This window comes from Amblyraja radiata, chromosome 5 (genome assembly GCF_010909765.2).
Source record: "Amblyraja radiata isolate CabotCenter1 chromosome 5, sAmbRad1.1.pri, whole genome shotgun sequence".
NCBI classification, from domain to species: domain Eukaryota; kingdom Metazoa; phylum Chordata; class Chondrichthyes; order Rajiformes; family Rajidae; genus Amblyraja; species Amblyraja radiata.
Window position 1 is genome coordinate 48492105 of NC_045960.1, and position 21230 is coordinate 48513334.

The 21230-nt window shown below is 41.1% G+C and overlaps 1 protein-coding gene across 1 annotated transcript in view; it reads left to right on the forward strand.

The window, feature by feature from the left end:
- Positions 1–21230, forward strand: part of slc35f1 (solute carrier family 35 member F1) — a 267278-nt gene that overhangs the window by 83287 nt on the left and 162761 nt on the right. Inside the window, exon 2 of the mRNA XM_033021169.1 lies at positions 18272–18447. Coding sequence (XP_032877060.1) covers positions 18272–18447 — 176 coding nt within the window. The remainder of the gene's footprint in view (positions 1–18271; positions 18448–21230) is intronic.

Consider the following 21230-nt stretch of genomic DNA (forward strand, 5'->3'; position numbering starts at 1 on the left):
ACCATTTGCAGTAAATAGTGCCTTTCAACTTCAAGCCAAACCCAAGCCATCATTTGCAGGAAGTAGTGCCTTTCAACTTCAAGCCAAAGCAAACAAGTCACCATTTGCAGCTTTCTGGAGCGCTAGTATGAACCATTTTAGAACCAATAGACATTTTTTTTGCAAGCTTTAGAACCAATAGAGACACTTTTTGCAAGCTTTAGAACCAATAGCATTTTTTTTGCAAGCTCTAGAAGCAATAGACACTTTTTTGCAAGCTTTAGAAGCAATAGAGACACTTTTTTGCAAGCTTTAGAAGCAATAGAGACACTTTTTTTGCAAGCTTTAGAAGCAATAGAGACACTTTTTGCAAGCTTTAGAAGCAATAGAGACATTTTTTGCAAACTTTAGAAGCAATAGAGACACCTTTTGCAAGCTTTAGAAGCAATAGAGACACTTTTTGCATGTTTTAGAACCATAGAGACACGTTTTGCAAGCTTTAGAACCATAGAGACATTTTTGCAAGCTTTAGAACCAATAGACATTTTTTGCAAGCTTTAGAACCAATAGACATTTTTTTTGCAAGCTTTAGAACCAATAGACATATTTTTGCCAGATTTAGAACCAATAGACATATTTCTGCAAGCTTTAGAATCAATAGACATATTTTTGCAAGCTTTAGAACCAATAGAGACATTTTTTTGCAAGCTTTAGAACCAATAGACATTTTTTTGCAAGCTTTAGAACCAATAGAGACACTTTTTGCAAGCTTTAGAACCAATAGACACATTCTGCAAGCATTTTAGAACCACTAAGGGCACTTACATTTGAGTAGACATGTGTTCAGTGTTATTCACAGCTCAGAGAAACGTGACCCTCTGCCTTCCTCCATCTTGAAGAGACTGTGTGGCACACCACTTCCTGGTTTTATAGTCCCTCCCCCCTGCCACCAGCGGGGGCAGCAGAGAGAATGGGGAATTTTGTAAAAATATTAATATCTCTGTCATTTTTAATCGACGGAAAAAATCCTCGGCACACATGCGGCGGAGGGGGGCTCTGAGCGAGGTGGCCAAAAATGACGGCCGTAGGTGGTGGCGTTCTCTCGGAAATCGCAGCACAGATGGCCAAAACCGGTCAAGAACAGACTTTTAGTAATATAAGAAGATAAGATAAGATAAGATAGAAGATAGATATTGCCCCATGGTTCGTTGTCAAGTATTTGGCAAGGAATTGACCAGATTCTGATAGTTTCCAAGGATTATTTTTTCACCTCTATCACAACTGAATTACAGCCTCGATGAACTTATGTCTTGTGTAACAGTCCTTTCCGTTCAGTCCCTCCTTTAAGTTAACTACAAATTCTCAATCGGATTCGGGTCAGGCGAGATGCCAGGCCACCCCATGACGCTTATCCCCTTCTACTGGAAAAAATAATGTCACCATCTTTGATGTGTGGCACAGTGCAAGGTCTTGCTGGAATATGCCAGATCCATGTGGAAAAGTCTTCGGCAGCACTCGTCTCTGCAATATATCGATATCTTGTGACAATCTCATCTTCGTCCTCTGGGTGCAGCGGACCAACACCATAGTAGCTGAAACAACCCCCAGTACATCATCTTTTTTATTATGTTTGATGAACTGGTTGACGGCATTTTCTCACTGGCTCTCTGACTGATCTCTGAACATGTTAGCTACGCTAGGAAATGGCTTTTGTCACTGAATAACACCCTTTCTCCAGTTCTCAAGTCCATCCTTTTATTGTTTAAAGCCCACTGTTATAGTTTATTCTTCATAGCAGCAATTAGTAATTGTTTTTTCACAGGTCTTCAGGCTATTTCACCAACTTCAATGGGGCATCGGCACACGGTGATCGAGCGTATTGCGACTCGTCTCACCAAATCTTTCTTCAGGGTCTCGCTTATCTTTCTCTGATCTCTCTTTCTTTCCCAAATCTACACGGCCTCATCTCTTGCAGCAGGCTTCCTTTTGTGGCCACGCCCGGGAGATAGTGATCCGGTTTTGGACCCTTGCTTAACCATCCTGGATACAGAAGCTCTGCTCATCGCTGCAACATTACGATCTTTTGCTGCGACTTCGAGCTGGGACAGGGTTATGATCTTAGTTAGTCTCCTTGGAGTGATATTTATTTGGGAATTGCTTGATATCCATTTTTTGAATTGCTTGACAAGTTCTTCTCAGATGATGATAAATCACTGGAAATAAACCTGTGGAGAATGAAAAATGACCAGAGGAGCTTTTTTTTCCAGAGAGACTTGTAAGGTTTCAGAAAAATGTTAAGAACACATGAAATCGGCCTATGTTTCAATTAAGTGATGCATGTTAATCTAATCTAAAACATTATTGCAGAATTCATTATGAGAAAAAGGTAAGGACATCAGCCTACATTCATAGTGTTAGCTAAATAAAGTAAGTCTGTGCAATTCCAGTTGCCGTGAGCCTTTTTTCAATTAATTAATGACTAAAAAAATGTATTAGAAGCAAGTGTACAGAAATAGAACCAACGGCATATAAAATTATAGTTATTGTACAGCTTCAATTTTAACTTTTTAGCTATAGTTGGAAGAAAAGAAAGGAGAAAAAGCAAGAAAGAGAAAAAGTGAGATGTGCAAAGATAGAACCCCTAGACTATCAACGTGGTGTAGCTAAAGAGTGAATAAATAAAAGAAAGAAAAGAAGAATAGAAAAAATGAAAAATAAAAGGACAAAAAGAGAAAGAAAGAAAAAGTGGTGATATACCTGCCTCACATCCCTCCCCACCCACCTCACCCAACCCGTAATTAGATTTAAATCCAAAGTTGTGTTGTACCATACTATCCTTGTAATAAATTAATGAATGGTGTCCATGTCTTTGAAAAATGATCTGGTTTTTCTGCCAAGACGAGTCTAATATTTTCAAGATGTAGCATCTCGGACATGTTTGTAATCCACATCTTAAGAGTAGGGACTGATGTATGTTTCCAAAATTTGAGTATTAGTTTTTTCACCATTATCAGGCCATAATTAAGGAAACGTCTTTGAAATAATGATAGCTCAGAGCAGGCTTCTGACATGCCTAGAATAATCAATTCCGTGTCAGGATCGAATTGTATTTTTAGTGTTTTTGAAAAAATTTCAAAAATTCCTCTCCAGAAAGTATGTAACTTTATACAAGAGACAAAGGAATGGGTTATAGTTGCTTCCTGAAGAAGACATTTATCGCAAATAGGAGATACATTTGGAAAGATCTTATTCAGTTTAGACTTTGAATAATAGAGTCTGTGCAGTATTTTAAATTGGATTAACAAATGCCTAATGTTAATCGAACAATTGTGTATATATAGGTTTTCCTCCCATCTGTCTTTTAAAATTTTTAGGCCAAGTTCATCTTCCCAGGCTCTTCTAATTACTTCTGACGATGGAATTTCTATATTTGAAAGGGTATTATACAGATATGATATTAACTTGTTTGACTCCGAGTTTCTATTCATACATTCGTCTAGTATGTCTGGCAACAAAGATTGATAGTCTTGGGTATATGATTTCAGATGGTCTCGAATTTGAAGATATCTAAAATATTGACTACCGTTCAGTTGATATTTCGACTAATTCATGAAATGAGTTCCCATCTCATAAAGATCTCCAAGTTTTTTGATTCCTAATCTTTCCCAATGTGTGAACGTTTTGATTAATGACTAATTTTACACTGAAATGTCAGCTCAATTGTGAGAAAACTATTTAGTTGCAATAATCTTTCCAAAAATAATTTGCATTGTTCAGTACCTGTTCCAATTGTATAGGAATTGTAAACATCCATAGTCATCACTTCAGAGCCCTTCCAGGTTATTGGTCAAAAGGCTGGACAATATAAGAAGAATGAGAAGGAACCTCACTGAAACCTATCAAATAGTGAAAGGCCTGGATCGAGTGGACATAGAGAGGATGTTTCCACTAGTGGGAGGGTCTAGGATCAGAAATAATAGCCTCAGAATTAAAGGACATTCCTTAAGAAAGGAGATGAGGAGGAATTTATTTTGTCAGAGGGTGGTGAAATATGTGGAATTCATTGCCACAGAAAGCTGTGTAGGCCAAGCCAGTGGATATTTTTAAGGCAGAGCTAGATAGATTATTGATTAGTACAGGTGACGGGTTATGGGGAGAAGACAGGAGAATGGGGTTAGGAGGGAAAGCTAGATCAGCCATGATTAAATGATGGAGTAGACTTGATGGGCCAAATAGCTGGAATATCCCAGATCCATTTGGAAAAGTCTCTGTAGGGTTCTGTGGTGTGCGACTAAATGTTCTGGTGACTAGGGTGTGGAGTAAGCATGTGTTAGCAAACAAACTAATGGTCCTTTGAGAAGCTGAAAAGTTCTTGGTAAATAGAGTCTATGTTAATTAATGCTTTGAACAATAAATTCAACTTGCATTGCCTGGGTGTGTCACTATTTACGGGGCCAGCAGCTGCTGTGTTATCACCTTGAGATATTAACCCCATCTATCCAATTTGTTCCTCTCAGGACTTTGGTCATTAGAGCTGTACCTTTTAAAACATACTGTTTTTTTTAAATTGGGTTTTATCACTCAGCAATTTCTTTCACCTGATTTATTTTCAAGTACAGGTGCACAACCTTTTATCCGAAAGCCTTGGGACCAGACACTTCTCGGATTTCGGAATTTTTCGGATTTCCGAATGGAAGATTTATAGCGTAGATTAGGTAGGCGGGCGACTTGAAAAGTCTGGAGCGGCTGCCTCCTCCTTGGAGACCGGGGAATCATTGTAAATCATTGCTTAAATGTTAGTCAGTTAGTTTGGAGGGATTTTATGTGGTGGGGGGGGGGGGGTGAAGGGGGAAACTTTAATTCTTAGTCCCCTACCTGGTCGGAGAGGCGGGGAGCGGGCAATGCCTTACCGGGTCGTCGTGCAGTAAGCTCCGGAGCGCTGTGGCCGCCGACTCCCAACATCGCGGAGCTGGGGGCTGTGGGTGTCCGGCCGCGGGCGGCGCCGGTTGGAGCTCCGACCCCGGCAACTCTACCCCTGGCTGCGCGGCGCTCCAAATCCAGCGCCGCCCGCGGCCGGACGCCCGCAGCCCCAGCTCCGCGATGTTGGGAGTCGGCGGCGTCGCAGCGCTGCGATACCAGCGGGGAGCAGGCAATGCCTTACTGGGTCGCCGTGCGGTAAGCTCCGGAGCGCTGTGGCAGCCGACACACAACATCGCGGAGCTGGGGCTGCGGGCGTCCGGCCGCGGGCCGCGCTGGATTTGGAGCGCCGCGCAGCCAGGGGTAGAGTTGCTGGGGTCGGAGCTACAACCGGCGCCGCCCGCGGCCAGACGCCCGCAGCCCCAGCTCCGCGATGTTGGGAGTCGGCGGCCACAGCGCTCCGGAGCTTACTGCACGGCGACCCGGTAAGGCATGGCCCGCTCCCCGCCTCTCCGACCAGGTAGGGGACTAAGAATTAAAGTTTCCCCCTTCACCCCCCCCCTTCACATAAAAGCCCTCCAAACTAACTGACTAACATTTAAGCAATGATTTACAGATGTTTAAGTGTCTCCGGGGAGGAGGCAGCCGCTACAGTAGTACAGACCTGGGTTGACCGTGGGTCGTTTCGGGTCACGTTTGGCGCCAAACGCGAGCTTTGGTGTGCAGACGACATCCTGGAAAAAATGTCCGGTTTTCTGAGCTTTTCGGTTTCCGGAACTCCGGATAAAAGGTTGTGCACCTGTACAAACATTTCTATCAATTCCTGGAGCCTAAACCTCAAGTAATTATTTGGAACTGCCTGCTTTTAGAAATGACAATGCTCAAGGTAAGTTTACTTGCAGGAAAATGAACAAGACAAGCAGGAATGTGTCTAGACAGCTCTGTGGATGATTTTCTCATCCATGGCAAATTCTATATCACCATTCCAAACAAATCAATTTTAACAGCTCTATTAGATTTTAAAATAAGAATATCAAAATAAATTGAATAAACATGTTGTTAAAAGTAAAATAAATGGATTCTACGCTTTTTTCTGAAGTAATTTTGTCTTAATGCCGAATCCAAGATCCAAATCCTATTAGTAAGTATTTTCATGTATTTGGAGTAAAAACTGAACTTGTAACAACTGTAAAATACATTTTGCATTTAACTGAAATACTGGGGGTGGGAAGAAGTGTGAATGAAGCACAAAAATGACAGCATCCACGCATTTGGACATATGTGTAAAATACATTTTGCATTTAACTGAAATACTGGTTAGTATACACATAGCTAAAGTGCTGAGCAGCCGGGTGATCAGGTCGGTTTAGGCGGACTGAGCGGAGGTGTTCAGCAAAACGATCGCCGAGTCTGCGCTTGGTCTCATCGATATACAGGAGTCGACACCTGGAACAGCGGATACACTAGATGAGGTTGGAGATGCAATTGAACCTCTGCTTCACCTGAAAAGGCTTTTGGGGTGCTTGGACGATGTCGAGGGGGGAAGTGAAGGGAGATGTGTTGCAACTCCTGCGGTTGTAGGAGAATGTACATGGGGAGGGGGTGGTTTGGATGGGAAGGGACGAGTTGACCAGGGAGTTGGGGAGGGAACGGTCTCTGTGGAAAGCAGGAAGGGGTGGAGGTGGAAAGATGTGGCTTGTAGTGGGATCCCATTGGAGGTGGCGAAAATGTCGGAGGATTATGTGCTGTATGTGATGGCTGATGGGGTGGAAAATGAGGACAAGGGGGACTCTGTCCTTGTTGCGAATGGGAGGAGGGGAAGCAAGAGCAGAGTTGCGGGTTATTGTGGAGACCTCCGTGAGAGCCTCATCTATAATATCCTGCATTTAAAGTTTTTAAATTAATTAATATTTGATATCCCGCAGCTTCACTAGGGTCTCCTCGATATCCCGCAGCTCCGCTCTTGCTGGACACCCTGATTCGATCCCAACTACGGGTGCTCTCTGCATGGAGTTTGTACGTCCTCCCCGTGACCAACGTGGGTTTTCTTTGATATCTTCGGTTTCCTCCCACACTCTGAAGATGTACAGGTAGGGAGGTAAACTGGCTTGGTAAATATAAAAAATTGTCCCTAGTGTGTGTAGGATAGCGTTAATATGCGGGGATCGCTGGTTGGCGCAGACTCGGTGGGCTGAAGGTGCATTTCTCAAACTAAAAACCATTATATTTGATCTTTCCATTACCATGCAATTGACCTTCATGAACACGCATGTGCGCACACACGCATAGTAATTTAACACATATACCCCATTTCCTTGGACCCGTTATTAAAAGCTGTGCCTTAAATTGGTTCAACTATGCGTTCTGGAATTTAAACCCTAAACTTCTCTTTAATTCCTGGAATGAGAGCTAAAGAACATGAGTAGTCAAAGAACTTTGATCTATATTATTTGAAGTTTAAAAAAAAAAAGAGGTAAAGCTGTACAAACATACAAGATCTTGAGGGGGGGCATAGTGCCATAAATATCAAGATACTTCCACAAGAAAGAGAATCGTGAATAAGTTTAGAGGAAGTGAGAAGATTAAGGACGGTCACTTGCCTGACCATCATTTGTCCGGTAACTTCACGTTCCTTGGTGTTAATATTACCAACGATCTGTCATGGAACAACCATATGGATGCGACAACCAAGAAGGCACATCAATGCCTCTACTTCCTTAGGAGACTGAAGAAATTCAGCATGTCTCTATTGACTCTTACAAACTAATGCAGATGCACCATAGAATGCATGTTGTTCAGTTGCATTGCTGCTTGGTTTGGGAACATTCTTGATTAGTAAGGGTATTAGATGTTATGGGGAGAATGCATGAACATGGGGTTGAGAGGGAAAGATAGATCAGTCATGATCGAACAGCAGAGTAGAATTGATGGGCTGAATGGCTTAATTCTGTTCCTATTACCTATGAACAGTTCTTTCCAAGACCACAAGAAATTGTGGAGTTTAGAGATAAATCTAAACATATCCTAAACCACTGAGGTCTCTAGGAAAACTTCTCTTCGATGGGTATAAACTGATGAAATTCTCAACCCTGGAGCATTGTGATCATAGTTGTTATTTAAAGCGGAAATTGATAAGTTTTAGAAAGTTCAATTAATTGAAGAGCTATGAGACACTGGCACAAAAGAAGCGCTGAGGACTATTTGCCCGATCATGTTGAATCGAGCAGGCATAGCCAAGTCTTTGGCTTTAAAATGCCCTAAGGGTTTGAATCTCTATGACCTTAAATATGATTAAGGGTGTATATGGAATTATGTGACAAATCTCTCCCTTTGCACTCTTTATAATAAAACATTGCAAGGCAGTCTGAAGCCAGAATTGACTTTGACAAATTTGACATGTCTCATCTTTTCTCTTGGGTTCATTGGTGAAGCAGCTCTTTTGTGCTATCTCTGTGCTGTAGCAAGTGGCAAAATTTTAACTGTAGAAGTACCTAGCCTTGGTTTGTTGGATGTTTGGATGAGCGGGTGGGAAACCCAGTATATCAATCACCTGATTCATGATCACAAACAGCCCATATAATGCTGTTGGACCAGCCAAACATATCACACGCACTTCAGATGATTTGTTTAATGCAGAATGTATTAGTAAACTAAGATGATAAAGTAACATTTGCAGGCGTGAAGGTGTAAATATTTTTTCAGAAATTACAATCGCATTGAAAGAATTGTAATCAAATACTTTATGCACATGAGCGGTCCCAAGATAAATTTGTAGTCAGTAAGGCTTAAATTTGGGTTGTGTAAATTCACAATATCCTAATTGATAATGATGGTTTGATCAACATTCAAATCCTAGTGAAAGGAACTCTGCAGCAAATCACAGAGATGCAACCCAATAATTAAAAAACTTGTGAAAATAAAATGTTATCCCAGTAAAGAAATACCCAATCAATTCTTTATATGTCATAAAACTCAACTATTCCTACAGCTGCATTCGTTGGTTTAGTGTAGTAGGTTGAGCGTAAATAAGGTCTGTATGTAGCACATCAGTACCTGCAAATGATGTACAGCACTTTGGTCAACGCGAGTTGTTTTTAGATGTGCTATACAAATAAAATTGATTGATTGATTGAAGAATAAATAGATTAGAGCTCGCTACCTTTTTGGGAACACACTGCGTTAATTTAGTTATGCACAACTTGACAAATGAAATGAGTGGCTCCCTGGTCCTCTCTGGATTCTATTATTGTGAGCTTCAATCATTCTACCTTTTACTGCCGATGCAAGAGGGAATTTTGATTAGTCTGCATGATGAGGGCAAAGTGCCTTTGGGAAGTGAGATGAATGTCCCAGTTGAATGGAAATGAATTGCCTCTGGAGAGCCTGACTGTTCTCCTGTACATGATGCACGTGGCCTCATACCTAACACATCATTAGCTAGTTTGATTTGCAGGGTTAATCAATGCTGTGTCCATTTCAGTCCGATAAGATGCAATATAAACTGTCAAGAATCAAGCATGTTTTAGTGCCATATGTCCCGAAATATGAAATTCTTCCTTGCAACAGTACAACACATAGTACTCAGTAGATACCATAGTAAACAGCCAGAAATTCCATAAATTAAAGAAAACAATAAAGTGCAAAGACAATGAAGCTCAGAGTCGCTAGTGCAATCAAGGCAATAACTATGAAGAATGTTGTGGTTTTTGTTTCCTTGATTCTCCCCACTTTAGGTATCAGTGGTCACTAAATGGAGACCCATTTTTGTTCTTGTTCATTTTTCCCACGTCATCTTATTGGTGTGTGCCACAACTCGCCTTATGCATGAATCTGTGGTGTAGGAATAACTGTTTGCATGCTGTAATAAGATCTCTGCCCCAAACATAAGTCGCACAAAAGGACAAGTTAAATAAAAATTGTGAGGAGCCAATACTTTAAATCGAGAAATGTGTTGTGAGAATAGTAAAACACAAAGAACTGCAGAAACTGGTTTATATTTAATAAAAAAGACACAAATTGCTGGAGTAACCCAGCAGGTCAGACTGCATCTCAGGAGAACGTGGCTAGGTGTTGTTTTGGGTTGGGACAAAAGGTCCGACTGAAAATCGGAGATGCTGCTTGACCCACAGAGTTACTCCAGTACTTTATCTTTTTTTGTGAGTATGGCTGGCTGGCTGTTACTAAATCTTAAAGCAACATTTGAGTGTTCCTTGCTTCGTTGATGCACGGGTCGTGCTTTGCCGATGCAAGATTCACTTTGCATCACTCTGTGATTTCCTGCATGCACAGGGTTCCTTGCACTAGCATCTGAATGCTGATTAGATATTTAGTATTAATCAGAGATTCACAGTGTGCTACTGTGTCTTTGTATCTTTTGTAACTTAGGTCCGTGCCTGTATTTTTACTTCTCATCAATTCCACTCTTTACTACTTGATGTTCTTCTTTATAAGCTATTTTATAAATAATTTTCTGACTTGTGGCACAACCAGGCTCAGAGTAGACAATTTATTTAGGAATCCTATTAGGACGGTCATTAAAAAAAAGAGCTTGCCGGCCTTTGATACTATTTTCCCAACCATTAGAAATGTTCATGTTATTGGCTTTATAATATCTCTTGCTAACCTATATTATTTCTATGAGATGGTCTGCCCCAGTAAGTTTTCAGTTCTATCATACCCTTTAGTATTGGATCCGTCACCCTTCCAACATTAAAACAAATCTGCATCTTTTTCACGAGTTAAAATGATCACTCCAAATTGCAAGGATTTTCAGTTGACTTTTGGCGAATGTTATTATTCATATATGAAGCTACATTTTTCTCCTTGCCCAGCTTTATCATTGGCCATGTGTCATTTATGCGTCAAGCAGTACGCCTGGCGTAATATCCCCTTCCAATTCTTCCAAACTCAACAAAATATCAAGGATAGGTACTTGTGGGATCACAATGGGCTTCTGCAATTTAATTTCTCCAGCCTGTATTATGTCATATTTCCACACAGGTAGATGAGCGGCAATCCATGGGCACCAATAACGGAATGAAAGACCATTTAAAGAAAAATGGAGTAAAGTTGCTCAAACTTTCCATTGAACTATCTCCATTGAAGCCGAAAGTCCATAAGAATTGTTATTTACTGGGATTCATTCTGCAGGGATTCTCTTATTTGTCTGTGACAAATATTGCAACTTGCATGGTTTTTTAATCTGATCTACTGAAATAACCAGCTAGAATAATAGACAACAGACAATAGGTGCAGGAGTAGGCCATTCGGCCCTTCGAGCCAGGACCGCCATTCAATGTGATCATGGCTGATCATCCCCAATCAGTACCCCGTTCCTGCCTTCTCCCCATATCCCCTGACTCCGCTATTTTAAGAGCCCTATCTAGCTCTCTCTTGAAAGCATCCAGAGATCCTGCCTCCACCGCCCTCTGAGGCAGAGAATTCCACAGACTCGCCACTCTCTGTGAGAAAAAGTGTTTCCTCGTCTCCGTTCTAAATGGCTTACTCCTTATTCTTAAACTATGGCTGAATAATTGGCAAAGTCTAATCAAATAAAATGTATCATTTAGACAGGTACACAACAAGCAAAGAAAATTGAGAGTGGTGTTGCAATAAAAGTATGAAAAATGGGCCATGTTGGTTATGAGCTACATCACAAACAAGTTATATTCCAGTTTACTACCTTAATTTATCGCAGCTTTCACATTCATCTCACTTGTGGAAGCAGTCAGGCTCTCAATGTTGCCATGCTGTTGCACAGGAAGCCTTGGAATTAAGAGGAACATTTATTCAGGAGCCTGTGGAGGCTGAAAAAAAATTTGTAGTGCAGCTATTTGAAACCTCTTTCCAAAGCTCACATTTTGTGCAATGGATTGAAGAAGCTCTGTTCACCCAGCTATGGGCAAAATGTCATTGAGTTGAATAGGATGCAGAAAAGATTTGCGAAGATGTTGCGGGAACTGGAGGGCTTGGGTTGTGGGTAGAGGCTTGATAGGCAAATACTTTTTCCCTGAAGCTGAGCGGTGATCTTATAGAGGTATATAAATTCATGAAGTGCATAAAAAAGGTGAATTGTCAATTTCTTTTCTAGTGTTTGGGATGTTAAAAACTGAAGGGCATAAATTTAACATGAGAAAGGAAAGATTTAAAAGGGATATGAGGGGTAACTTTTTCACATAGATGGTGGTAAGTAAATGGAATAAGTTGCCAGAGGAAGTTGCAGAGGCAGCTACAATCACAATATTTAAAATATGTTTAGTCAGGCACAGGGATAGAAAAGATTTGGAGAGACGTGGGCCAAATGCAGACAAATGGGACTAGCTCAGGTAGACATTTTGGTCGAGTTGGGTCGAGAGGCCAATTTCTGTGCGGTATTACTCTATGAATTACAGCCTTCATTTCAATTGATAATTAATGCCTTATTCATATAATTATTAATTATGCCAAGAGTTGTGAGTTGTGACATCGGGGACCACTTCTGTGGAGTTCCTTTTAGATAATTGAACAGGATGCTTCATCCCTTGTTATTGGGTTTGAATAAGAAAATAAAAGGGATTGATTTTTGTCTTTAAGCAATTCTATGTAACAGATGATATTAAATCGGATTCAATGTCTTAGACCTGACAGCACCTTGGCCTGAGTATTTAATTTTATGTTGATGTTTTCCTCTGCACCAGCAGTAACATCTTCTACTGTCCACAAGCAGACCTTGGGCTTCCCCTGCCTTGACTTCTCCCACCTTGCTGATGGCAATGCCTCTGCTACTGACTCCCAGATCACTCTGGGCCATCAGTAGCAGCTTGAACTTCCTGTCAAATTAATTTCAATCATTATGCCATTCTGGTCGGACTACAATCAACATTCTGATGTGCAAATGAGGCCACAGCCACTGACTAACCATTGAACATAGTGTTTGTATTTCCCTCATGCCCAAGTCTCCAGGTAAAATCGGTACTTGCAAATCTCCCTTCATGAATTCCCAGGTATAAATAAACAAAATTTCTTGAAGGCCTTCAAAAACAAATTTCTTAACGAAGAAGGCATACGAGGCTAGTGCCTCCCTAAAGTTTCCCTCCAACAGTCTGCCATAGAAATCTCCGCCATCGTCCTTGCCGATAATAAATGCTGTAACACTGCAGCGATAGTGTAAGAGTACCATCAGTGTGTATCCAGATAATGGCTCATTACTACTACTTTCAGACCAATTGGGAATAGTCAATAAATGTAGTCCTCGTTCTGAAGAAGGGTCTCAACCAGAAACGTCACCTATTCTTTTTTTTCCAGAGATGATGCCTGACCCGCTGAGTTACTCCAGCATTTTGTGTCTATTGTCCTTGGCAATGATGCCTAAAGTCTATGATGGAATAAAATAACAATTACATGATGCCAAGGTAGAGATGACAATTACCTTGGTGCTTCAACACCAAACTGCTTACTAGCTCACCATAAAATAGTAGGCCCTAAAAATTCCTAGCTCTTAAGACAAAAGTAATTGATCCCAGAGAGAATTCATTACCTCTCAGAAGCAAGTAAATAGTACCCTCGAGAGCTAATAATAAACCAGTGACAGTTATTTCACCCGAGATGTGGTGCAGGTTCATGTGCTTGGATATAGTGGGGGTGTATTTCAATTGCTCCAGTAATTTAAATTAGCCTATCATTTAGAAACGACTTTGACTTCAGCTAAATGCTGGTAGTAGATCAGCGTCACGCAGGAATACTGCGAGAAAAAGTCTCTATCATACTAGGGCAGCACAGTCCCACAGCTAGTAGAGCTGTTGTCTCGCAACACTGGAGATTCTGGTTCGATCCTGACCTCGGGTGCTGTCTGTGTGGAGTTTGCACGTTCCCCCTGTGACTGTGTTGGTTTCCCAAGTGTTCAGATTTCCTCCCACATTCCAAAGATGCGTGGGTTTGTCTGTTAATTGGTCTCTGTAAATTTGCCTCTAGTGTGTAGAGAGTGGACGAGAAAGTAGGATAACAGAACTAGTGTGAATGGGTGATCGATGGTTGGTGTGGGCTTGGTGGGCCAAAGAGCTTGCTTTTGTGTTGTATCTCTAAACTAGGCCTCTGTTTATGAGATTTCTAATAATTTTGCACTCAGCACTTTATTGTCCATGGGTAACTCAAGAATTGGGAAAAGGGTCTTGAAATGGGATTTGGATAACTGTCAGAAGAAAATTTGCAATGGCTATGGGGAAAGAGCAGTGAAATGGGACTGTCAGCTATGCTTTACCTAGTCTGCACAAATGTGAATCAGTTTGTTCTTATAAACCGGAACAGATGGTGAGATGTGGAAAAAGTTTGATATAAGGGAAATGAGTCGTATTCAGTGATCGCCAATTCTTCTCTAGTTCATATATTGTGCTATTAAAAAGCCTTTCTATTAGCCTGCGGTTGCTAAACACTTTCTCTTGCAAGGAGGAGAGTGAGTGAGAGAGTGTGTGTGTTGCAAAGTGTTTGTTATAAGAGATAGGAACAGAATTAGGCCATTTGGCCCATCAAATCTACTATGCCATTCAATCATAGCTGATCTATCTCTCCCTCCTAACACCTGTACTAATCAAGAATCTATCTAACTGCCTTAAAAATATCCATTCACTGCGTCCACAGCCGTCTGCGGCAAAGAATTCCACAGATTTACCATCCTTTGGCTAAGCAATTCATCCTCATCTCCTTCCAAAAGAAACGTCCTGAGGCTATGACCTTCGGTCGTAGACTCTCCCACTAGTGGAAACATCCACTATTGTGAACTAATTTCGACCAATTCCCAATATCAACAAATTTTGAAGTCACATAAGAAGTTGTAACTTTGATTTTTACAGTAATATTTACAACATAAAATTCACAAAAGTGGTGCACTGCAATACATGGAAGTTAATTTACATTGAGATTGTGCTGTTTCCATTTTAGTGGTTCTGAAGAAGATGCACACATGCGCTCATGGTCTTTGTAGTCAGGCCTGTTTTTATGTGAAAGTAGGAATTGGAAGAAATCGTTGTCCATACTGATGAGATATGGAATTCTGAGCAAGTTCACATTTCTATGTCTGAGGAAGCAGAATGGCACAAGTTCAAGCTAGGTAGTTAAGTGGAAGTAGCTGGAACAAGTGGCGACAAGAGTTAACTCCTGTGTGGGTTGGTTGCTGCGATGGATGTATGGATTTTAGAACATATGGTTAGAGTCATACAGCACAGCAACAGGCCCTTCAGCCCTGAGCCCTTCCGAACCAGATGTCCCATCTAAGCTAGTCCCATTTGCCTGCATTTACCCCAAGTAACTTTAAACCTATCCTGTCCATATAGCAGTCCAAATTTCCTTTAAATTTCATAATTGTATTGTATAACTACTTCCTCTGGCAGCTCGTCACATATATATAATAACTGCTGAAAATGTTGCCCCTCAGGTTCCTATTAAGCCTTTTCTTCTCAGACTAAACTTGTAGCCTTTAAATTTGATTCCCCTACCTTATGATGAGATTCTGGATTCACCCTATCTATTCCCTTCAAAGTTTTACACAGTTCTGTAATATCACCCCTCAGCCTCTTGCGTTCCAAGAAATAAAGTCCTAGTCTATCTAGGTTTTTGCAATAGTTCAGGCCCTCTAGTCCTGGCAGCATCCTCATAATTTCTTGTATCTTTTTCAGCTTAATGGTACCTTTCTGCAACACGGTAACCAAAACTCAACTCTGTACACCGTGCAATCTTATCATTCATCTGCCCTATCTACCTACTCCTACCATCGCCCATCTACTTTTTGCTTGCACCTGGGGTGTGTCCACTTCACTATGATTCCTGTCTCATTCTTCTGGACGTCCGGCCGCAGCTCCATTTCCCTTGTTTGGTGTGTCAGGAGCTGGACAGGTATAATCCTTGTGGACGCTGGAAGTATCCCTGTCTTCCCACATCCTACTGGAGGAACATACCGTGTGTAGGAAAGAACTGCACACTTGCTGGTTTAAATCGAAGGTAGACACAAAATGCTGGAGTAACTCAGCGGGTCAGGCAGCATCTCTGGACAGAATGAATGGGTGACGTTTCAGGTTGAGACTCTTCTTCAAACTGGTGTCAGGGGAGGGGACGGGACAAAGATAGAATGTAGTCGGAGACAGTAAGACTAATGGGAGAACTGGGAAGGGGGAGGGGATAGAGAGGGAAAGCAAGGGGTATCTAAAGTTAGATAAGTCAATGTTCATACCGCTGGGGTGTAAACTACCCAAGCGAAATACGAGGTGCTGTTCCTCCAATTTGTGCTGGGCCTCACTCTGACAATGGAGGAGGCCCAGGACAGAAAGCTCATGACTTATCCTGTCATCACGCTCCAGTCAGCCACCTTGCCAAAGCCTTCTGTGTCAAAAGCTGTACACTTGCCCTCAAACACAGCAATTCACCTGAACACCTAGCCTCTCCCAACACAGCTGCTCTTAATAGGCCACTCCGCCTGTGCCTGCCTTTTTATACACCCGGAACAGTCACACCGGGATATTAACAGCTGCTTTTTAAATCTCCTCCTCATCTCCACTGCACACTTGCTGCTGAAACTAACTTGACTTTTATACTGTTGCCGCTTACTGATCTCCTCTTCAATTTTTACGTGAAGGAGAGAAGTTACTCAATCTTGAATTTCCTGCACAATAACTTTGACTTTGGATGTAGTTGTATTTTACAGAAATCATGCACTTTCCTTTTATGTTAAAAGTGTATTAACAAACGGGATTTCAGAATACAGGCAGTACTTGAATTATTACAGAAAAATAGAATAGTCAAGTGATTCAGATGATCTTGAATCGGGCTATTCTGCACTGAAGACATGAGCTCAATACGTGATTGTGCAGAGTCTGGGATCCCAGAGGAATCATTCCTCCCTTGCTGCCATATTACAGGAAGTTGACAACTTTGATTTATTGTTTTAAATTCCCCAACGAAAATGTTAGGCTGAGCACACACATTATGTTGCACATGATTTTGAAAACTGCCATCTGTCAAGATGCCTTTGGAAATTAATTTTGTACCCAAAGACATTTCAAAACAAAACAACTTTTTGTATGGAAATGTAATTTTTCTGGCAGAATAATTATAGGCTACTCTACTCTTTTGGCTGACATATATTTACTAAGCCAGTGGTTGTTATTACAAAATTAAATCTCATCTCATGAAAAGCAAAATTCTTGTTTGTGAAACAGAACATTGCTGGAAATGCTGTCGGAACTTGGTTGTTCCAGGGATGATGAACAATGGAAGCATCCCGGAACAGCATGATCTGAAATCCCAGGAAAGCTGTAAAGGAACATAGTGCAAGAAGTGACATTATTTTACATGCATCTGATAGAGAAGTTATTCCAAGTATGATACACAGCCGGTTGAACTTTTTAAGTTTCTGGATTGGCACTTGTCAATCCTCAAAAAAGGTCCCAGTCCTGGTCCTCTCCAGATATAACTATTTCAATTTGAACCATGCCTAACAAAAAAAAATGTTGTACTGAATCCAGCATCAGCAGTGACCAATCAATGTATTTTTAAATCCCGTTGAGTAAATCAATAATAATGTCTCTTGCATCTTTGTGTTTAGCATGTAACAGATTCAATAATGTTAGCCACGAGGAAGAGATAATGCACACTTATTGTCTGCGACATTCTGGTGAACCAGATTGTCAGGATGAAAATGGCTACTTCAAAATGCTAGAGATGTGCTTGGAGGCAGCAAGCTGGTCCAAAATATGGAGGATGGTGAGATGGAAAGTGAGGGCAAGTCTCCGTGGTCTGGAAAGGAAAGGAACAAAAACATTTTTCTCCTCAAATAATCCAAAATATAAGGCATGATAGGTCCCGAATGGCTGATGTATAAGGAAGGTGCATACGATTTTATAATTGTTCATTTTCTTCTAAAATTAAAGCCCACACATTAGGAAAAGATGCCTCAAAGAAGCAGATATTGGTAGATAATTAACCTGTTGTCTTGAAAGTTTAATTTACGGTGGGCCTCTCTGAGAAGATGGAGTGTCCACTGTGGGTGAAGTCGTCAGGGCAGGTCACTGGATGATGTGACAAGCCATTTGCCTGAAAATGCAGCTCCTTTCAATTTACACTGCAATTTCACCTAGGGGGCTTGGGCTGTGAAAGCAGTCGTTCTGACAGCTGACTGTTCTCTCTTTCAGACATGCTTACTGAAGACTTTGAACGTGGCAAAAATAAATGTGTGTTTTTTGAACAGTTACTGTTACAGAAGCTTGTAAATCTTTTTGTTGGTTTTATATCCATCTTAATTGTAAATAAAATGGCTGCCTCCTGGCCCTATCTGTGTTGCCACTAAATCCGTGAAATAATTTGTCGTTGGTCATTAACTGTGTCCTAATACGCAGATCGCTTGTTCCTTTAGAGAGCTGCTGGTGTCGCTGGCACTGGGCCAGGTGCTATCATTGTTGATCTGTGGTATAGGCCTGACTAGCAAGTACTTGGTGGAGGACTTCCATGCCAACACTCCCGTGTTTCAGAGTTTTCTCAACTACATCCTCCTGTTCCTGGTTTACACAACCACGTTGGCAGTGCGACAAGGTAGGCTACACTTAACTTCACAACACCTTCCTCTTTTAATTGTAACGAGTGAAAAGAACGATAATTGATCGGGCATGTTGTTGCATGTTGAATTTCATTGATCGGGCATGTTATTTCTATGTTGAATGTAAAATGCACTCGGAAGCCAGTTTATCAAATGGGAACAATTTTGAGATTGTGGTATCATTTTCAAGTCTCAATCAAGTGACCATTCTCAATGTTCTGTGTTAATTAGAAAGCCCTGTTCAGTGTTACGAATTGCAAGCTTGCCTGGGACGATGGTGGACGGGTAGTAATTGAATGTATTTAAGCATATATCTTCATGAAAATGTTAAAGATTCAGTGTGTTAGACTGAACTGGATGTGATAATATTTGTTAGTTAACATCCTTTATCAGGTTGCTCTGGAGACTGGCTTAACCCCATATCATTATTGGACATCGCATAATGTAAATGAGTTTCTATTGTAAAACTTGTGCTATTCATTTTTAAGTGGTTTTCCCTTGAAATGATGGGCAATGTAGAATGAATGATGTATTGATCGTGCACCACACTTACAGACCTGTGCAGATAAACGTTATTGATAAATATGATTCTAAAGAAAAGTATGACTTCTCCAATTTCCGGTAGCCCTTGCTGTCTCCTCCCCTTCCCAGCTCTCCCTCAGCCCTCGGGCTCATCCTCTTCCTTTCTCCTTTCTTCTCCCCCACCCCCCCCCCCCCCCCCCCCCCACCCCACCCCACATCAGTCTGAAGAAGGGTTTCGGCATGAAACGTTGCCTATTTCCTTCGCTCCATAGAAGCTGCTGCACCCGCTGAGTTTCTCCAGAACTTTTGTCTGCCCTTCAGGACTTTCTCTGATCATCTGTGTTTCAAGATGTACATGATGGAACTGCAGATGTTGGTTTACACAGAAGACAGGCACAAAATGCTGGAGTAACTCAGCAGAACAGGCAGCATCTCAGGAAAGAAGGAATGGGTGACGTTTCGTCTCTGCAGAAGTGTCTCGCCCAGAAACGTCAACCATTCCTTCTCTATAGAGATGTTTGGTCACCATCTATTGTAATTATTAATTGTAATTATTGTTATTTTTTGCTGCTAGTATCTAGAAACTGGACTGCATAGCACTTGTTTTTTAATGTACAAATTGGGCACAAATCTAGTTAGCCCTTAAAAATTTGGCGACCATATCTGGGTGAAATAGAGCCCATCAGGAAATCAGACTATCTACTGTCTACTGTAGAAGACCACGGGCACTTCTGTCTACTATGCACATCATAACATTTGATATTCTGTTGTTCACAGACTCGTATCTGAATTCATATTTGTTTTTTTGTGTGGTATTTTCACTTGCCAATCTAATTTGATTTTATGGGTACAACCTTTGCCTATGTTTGAAGTATCCCAGAGAATCAGAAGCATATTGCACTATCATTATTTAAAGGAACGTGCTGGTGATGTAAGAGATTTAACTTGCAGCTTCACAGCTCACTGAAGACCGTTCCTTCCCCTTTCCAAATTTGGGGTATGCTTAAATTAATAGGATGAGGAATGTTGTGGGAATGCAGAGAACAGGTTGGCTCTAAAAATTTCTCCCAAACAGTGGTAGTTCCAGTTCATAAGTGATAGGAGCAGAATTAGGCCATTTGACTCATCAAGTTTACTCTGCCATTCAATCATGGCTTATCTATCTCTCCCTCCAAACCCCATTCTCCTACCTTCTCCCCATGAACCCCTGATACCCATACTAATCAAGAATCTATCTATCTTTACCTTAAAAATATCAATTGACGGCCTCTACAGCTTCTGGAGCAATGAATTCCACAAACTCACCACCATGGTGAAAAAGATCTTGTTCCTGAACTAGTGACAGAGTGTTGCAAAATATCTTTGATTCTGCTCTTGGAATTCTGATTGTGTTTGCTTCAAACACATTACATTAGCTGGAATTTTCAAATGCTGTTACATTTACCGTATCAAGGTTGGATGGCACTTAGATTTCCATTACATCTAGACAGCAAGCTTTAAAAATTGACATTTAAGCTCAGCATCTTATTGATGTTCCCTCTTACAAATTCTAAACCATGAACAAAACTAGTTTTCCATTCTGCTATTTTGCCAGAGACAAATTGGAGCCATTACTTTTTTTAAAAAAAAGCATTTCATGTGAATTCTTTCTTTTTTCTGAAAGAGGGATTTTGGAATTAGGGTATCAATGGAATTTTATCCAGCAGTAGCAACCGACATCGGGGCTGCTGAAGATTGCTAAAGATACCTATTTAACTGTTGTGAGAGTATCTGCCTCCACCACCATTTTGGATGTGTGGCAAATTACAACCCCCTTTTCTTTGTGTGGGTGAGGGGGGGGAGGTGAGGGGTAATTCTTTAAAACCTCTTGTTCTCACTTTATTTCTGTAGGCTCTTGTTTTGAGCACCTCCACAAATATGGGGCGGTAAATAGATTTTTACTGCCTATTCTATCTATCCCACACACAATCTTGTACACCTCTGTAAAGTTGCCCCTTAACCTTCTCTGCTTCAAGGAACTATCCTCTCTAACCTCTTATCTGACAAGTTCCACCTCAGGCAACATCCTGGTGAACCCAGGGCTGCCAACTCTCATGCATTGAGCGAGACTCACGCATTTGACAAAAGTCTCACGCCGATGACAGAAGTTCTCATGCTCACAAAAAAGTTAAATAAATAAATAAAGTCGCACTCCTCCACACTCACCAATGAGAATAGTTTTCTGTCGGCGGGTTTCCCGTAAAGAACGAGCAATTTA